At 44.7% G+C, this 5,352-nt stretch overlaps 1 protein-coding gene across 2 annotated transcripts in view; it reads right to left on the reverse strand.

Moving 5' to 3' along the window:
* Positions 1–5,352, reverse strand: part of LOC134820255 (cystinosin homolog) — a 96,045-nt gene that overhangs the window by 87,440 nt on the left and 3,253 nt on the right. Inside the window, exons 2-7 of one of the 2 annotated variants that reach the window (XM_063830486.1) lie at positions 4,983–5,205; positions 4,765–4,879; positions 3,405–3,539; positions 3,028–3,207; positions 2,737–2,814; positions 79–191 (exon numbers count right to left, since the gene is read on the reverse strand). The exons of the other annotated variant lie outside the window; for it this stretch is intronic. Of the exons in view, the coding sequence (XP_063686556.1) occupies positions 79–191; positions 2,737–2,814; positions 3,028–3,207; positions 3,405–3,539; positions 4,765–4,879; positions 4,983–5,204 (843 nt within the window). The 5' untranslated portion in view covers position 5,205. The remainder of the gene's footprint in view (positions 1–78; positions 192–2,736; positions 2,815–3,027; positions 3,208–3,404; positions 3,540–4,764; positions 4,880–4,982; positions 5,206–5,352) is intronic. 2 annotated transcript variants of the gene reach the window in all.

Here is a 5,352-nt window from a genome sequence, read left to right on the forward strand (position 1 = left end):
AAAACAAAAACAGCGAATACAACCATTTTTGACACTCATTCCACCATTATTTCAATAACATTATTTCAATAAGCAAACCTTGAAAACAGTGACGGCGAGTTTAACGTAGCTGAATATAGTGACATACTGGAACCAGGTGATACAACAGGAAGTGGCTACTATCAGCATCAGTACCATCCCACATCCAAACGCTAAGGAGGGAGGGGTAGACGTTGCTGTTTAATTAATTTAACAGCATCTTATCATCAAGATTTAGCATTTCTTAGTCAGGAATTAAGTATTAACAATTGATAACCAATGACAGTTGTATTTTAGCACGGTTATTAAACCCCACAGTGAGGAGAGAAAAGTTTTTGTTAAATATTTAATTTACCCTAATTTGATACCATTATAGGGGGGGGTGTCATGTCCGTCTATGTCCGCCTATGTCCTGTCCTTTTTGGATTCTATGAGACAACGGACGTGTTTTTTGGGACATAGGCGGACACGGACGGACATTGGCGGACTCGGACGGACATTGGCGGACCCGGACGGACATTGGCGGACTCGGACGGACATTGGCGGACCCGGACAGACATTGGCGGACTTGGATGGACATTGGTGGACATTAGCGGACAAACATTTTTAGGACTGAAGAGTACTGAGGAGGATGGCTGAGAAGGATGGTTGAGGAGGATGGCTGAGGAGGATGACTGAGGAGGATGGCTGAGAGGGAGGAGAAGGATCAGGAAGACCCAGGAGGAGGAGGAGGAGGAGGACCCAGAAGGATGACTCAGGAGGAGGAGGACTCAGGAGGAGGACTGAGGAGGACTGAGAAGGAGGAGGACTGAGGAGGATGGCTGAAGAGGATGGCTGAGGAGGATGACTGAGAGGGAGGAGGAGGAGGAAGAGGAGGAAGAGGACTGAGGAGGAGGAGGAGAAGGACTGAGGAGGAGAAGGAGGACCCAGGAGGAGGAGGACCCAGGAGGAGGAGGACCCAGGAGGAGGACCCAGGAAAAGGCCCCAGAAGGGGGAGGAGGACTGGGGAGGAGGAGAACTGTTGAGGACTGATGAGGAGGACTGAGGACGAGGAGGAAGAGTAGGATGAGGACTGAGGAGGGGAGGAGGAAGAGGACTGGGGAGGATCAGGAAGACCCAGGAGGACCCAGGAGGAGGAGGAGGAGGAGGAGGACCCAGGAGGAGGAGGAGGACTGAGGAGGACTGAGGAGGAGGACTGACGATGACTGAGAAGGAGGAGGACTGAGGAGTACTGAGGAGGATGGCTGAGGAGGATGGCTGGGGAGGATGGCTGAGGAGGATGACTGAGGAGGATGACTGAGAGGGAGGAGGAGGAGGACTCAGGAGGAGGACTCAGAAGGAAGAGGAGGAGGACTCAGGAGGAGGACTTAGGAGAAATGAGAAGGAGGACTGAGGAGAACTGAGGAGGAGGAGGAGGAGGAGGACTGGGGAGGAGGAGAACTGTTGAGGACTGATGAGGACTGAAGACGAGGAGGAAGAGTATGAGGAGGACTGAAGAGGGGAGGAGGAAGAGGACTGGGGAGGATCAGGAAGACCCAGGAGGAGGACCCAGGAGGAGGAGGAGGACTGAGGAGGACTGAGGAGGAGGACTGACGATGACTGAGAAGGAGGAGGACTGAGGAGTACTGAGGAGGATGGCTGAGGAGGATGGCTGGGGAGGATGGCTGAGGAGGATGACTGAGGAGGATAACTGAGAGGGAAGAGGAGGAGGACTCAGGAGGAGGACTCAGAAGGAAGAGGAGGAGGACTCAAGAGGAGGACTCAGGAGGAGGACTTAGGAGAAATGAGAAGGAGGACTGAGGAGAACTGGAGGAGGAGGAGGAGGAGGAGGACTGAATAGGAGGAGGAGAAGGAGGGGGACTGGGAGAGGACTGGGGAGGAGGAGGACTGATGAGAAGGATGAGGAGGAGGACCCAGGAGGAGGAGGACTGAGGGGGAGGACTGAGGAGGACTAAGGAGGATGGCTGAGGAGGATTACTGAGAGGGAAGAGGAGGAGGAGGAGGAGGAGGAGGTGGACTGAGGAGGACTGAGAAGGAGGAGGAGGAGGAGGACTGAATAGGAGGAGGAGGAGGGGGACTGGGGGAGGACTGAGGAGGACTGAGGACTGAGGAGGAAGAGGAGGAGGATGAAGAGGAGGAGGAGGACTGGGGAGGAGGAGGACTGTTGAGGACTGATGAGGAGGACTGAGGACGAGGAGGAGGAGTAGGAGGAGGACTGAGGAGGGGAGGAGGAAGAGGACTGAGGAAGATCAGGAAGACCCAGGGGGAGGAGGAGGAAGAGTAGGAGGAGGAAGCATCTAAATGTTATTTCCATTTTTGTCCGTTTTTGTCCATTTTTGTCCGTTTTTGTCCGCTCTATTTTTTGTCCGTTTTGAAAATATAGGGTACCGAACGGACAAAAAACATGATCCCCTATAACAGCAAAAATTGAACATTTTATTTAGCAATTGAGGTGTCCATTAATGTCTGCCTATGTCCGCCTATGTCCGCCTATGTCCGTCTATGTCCGCCTATGTCCGCCTATGTCCGCCTATGTCCGCCTATGTCCGCCTATGTCCGTCTATGTCCGCCTATGTCCGCCTATGTCCTGTCCTTTTTGGATTCTATGAGACAAGCGGACATAGACGGACGTGACACCCCCCATTATATTATTAAAATTTACACTAAAAAGAAGCTCAATTTAATTTTCAACTGATTTAGTATTATCTTGTTTGTTACCTGTCAGGATAAATAAACACAGCGGGCTAGGCCTCTGTCCACCTCTCTCGTAACATATACACTGTAGTATTGTGAATGCTGGCGATAATAAAAGATATTAAATAGAAGCCAATAGTTGGTTTCAGACTACAAACTTAGACCCATGGACATATCCACGTGGTACGATCAAATTTTAAGAATATCTGTGATTTATTTTTGGAAGAAATATATTCCTAGAATAATCATACTCATAGCAGCACAACTGATGATGAGAATAAATTAAGTACACAGTGAAAGAGTATTTTCACTCACCAGTTATGAAAAGCGCATGGAAGGAGAAACAGAAGTCAGACAACTGAACGTTGATGACACCATGAGGAAAAGCATCATAGTACTGGTTCCTGACCGGGGTTACCCACAGGAGGGAGAAGTTGAAGGCTGAGTAGCAGATCCACCCGAGTAGGTTGTACCCGAGAAAGTCAAAACTTAGTCCTGGTAGGACAGGGTTTGAGTGTTAGGGATAATAGCGTTTGAGATTGCATTTTTTCTAAAAATTGAGATAGGTTCAAGGATTTTAACTTTTAAGAAAAAGATAGAATCTGCTCTTCCGTTCGCAAAGGGCAGCCATTTCCAAAAGATAGGTAGTCTTATAATTGCTATTAATTAATAGTGACTGTAAAAAATCCTACCAAAAACACTTTTCCGGGACCAATTCTGGTAAATTTGTGGATAAAAGGAGATAGACCAAACGGCAAAGCAGAGCCAACCAAGGACTTCAATAACAGTTTCCAACTTCTCAGAGTGTACCACACACATCTCCAAATCTGGGAAAGAGTTCTGTTAACATCTGGGGACAAAGCAAGAAGTGAAGGGAGCGGGGTTAAAACTTGAATCCCCGAATAAAGATATTCATAAGTCAATATAATAGCCCTGTTTCAGTTGATCGTCTAGCAATGGATGAATTAATATTTTACCGGGGTGAGCACAGGGCTCCAATGCTCTATCTTACAGTGGTCATGATCTATCCAATAGTGTTAATGACCACAGCTCCCTACGAAGAAGAAGTGGATGAGTGGATGATATGATTTTTTAACCTCAAGAGCATTTCTTACATTGGGCCTAAGTTATATAACCAAACAGTCAACATTATTAACAAGGACATAAAATATGTCACCACTTGCCTACAAGACAAATTCCTAAATTCATTCAAGTCTACTGTCAACAAGCATGTGCTTACTGCACAAGCACATAAACCGGATGACAAGGACTGGGACAACTCAAATTTCGTACTTTTAGAAATTTAAATAATTTGGTACAACGTACGTTGATCATAATAACGAGCAACAAAACTTTAACCTCATAACAAAATATGACTATCTTCGAGCATTTTTTACAATGCTATCGACACCGCGCAATTTCACTGTCATTTACAACTTTTAAAAGATAAAAATATCACCGCGCATTCTTCAGACCCTGTGTCGCTGTTCTAAATTTATGTCAAGAGATAAGAGTTATTTAAAATTCTTAATAGTACTATTTAAATTTGCTAATAGCATAATCATATTTTATACATTATTAATACTTTATACATTGTGTGCATATATTTATATTTGATTGTAATTAAAGATTTTAAGGCGTTAGTGCCGAGTAATGCCTTCGGGTAGTGCTCCTCAATCAATCAGAAAAAGAGTTTTCAGTTAAATGAACCTGGTATGGTTAGGTTGATAGCTTTATGTTAAATGAACCTGGTATGGTTAGGTTGATAGCTTCATGTTAAATGAACCTGGTATGGTTAGGTTGATAGCTTTATGTTAAATGAACCTGGTATGGTTAGGTTGATAGCTTTATGTTAAATGAACCTGGTATGGTTAGGTTGATAGCTTTATGTTAAATGAACCTGGTATGGTTAGGTTGATAGCTTTATGTTAAATGAACCTGGTATGGTTAGGTTGATAGCTTCATGTTAAATGAACCTGGTATGGTTAGGTTGATAGCTTTATGTTAAATGAACCTGGTATGGTTAGGTTGATAGCTTTATGTTAAATGAACCTGATATGGTTAGGTTGATAGCTTTATGTTGCAGCAACTCTGTTGAGATGTAGAAAGTCCCACCTTTACCTCCAGTTTTAACATTCACTGTCGTGCTGTTAGTTGTATTCTTTACCTATAATTGAATGGAGCTGCTGTTAGCTAGGATAATTATAATTATACCTATTATCTATGAATATAAATCGTTTAAAAGATAAAATAAGTAGAACATAGCCTACCGTGATCTGTTGGCCACCATATATCGTGAGGAGGTCTTGTGATGAAGGAGTACAGTTGAAGAGGAGATCTTCTTTTACAACTTCATTGAGCTGCAGAGTGAGGGTGCTGGTTTCATTTCTCTGTAGTTTAGAATGAGGGGTTGTCAGAGTGACCAGGGTAGTGTTGTCAAGGGAACATGTTGTTGTTAACAGGGTTGTTAGTAACAACAGAGGACCGTACATCCTTGTTTTAATAGTGGTTGTTAGAGAGGGAATTATTGAAGTGCAGATAAAAGACTAGGTAGACGAGGTATTTGTTATCAAAATTTGTGGGTCATGGAAAGAAAGTTGTTAAAAGATTCAGAACAAACCAATGCAAGACTCATATTCT

Source organism: Bolinopsis microptera, chromosome 8, assembly GCF_026151205.1.
Source record: "Bolinopsis microptera isolate Bmic1 chromosome 8, MBARI_Bmic_1.0, whole genome shotgun sequence".
Lineage (NCBI taxonomy): Eukaryota > Metazoa > Ctenophora > Tentaculata > Lobata > Bolinopsidae > Bolinopsis > Bolinopsis microptera.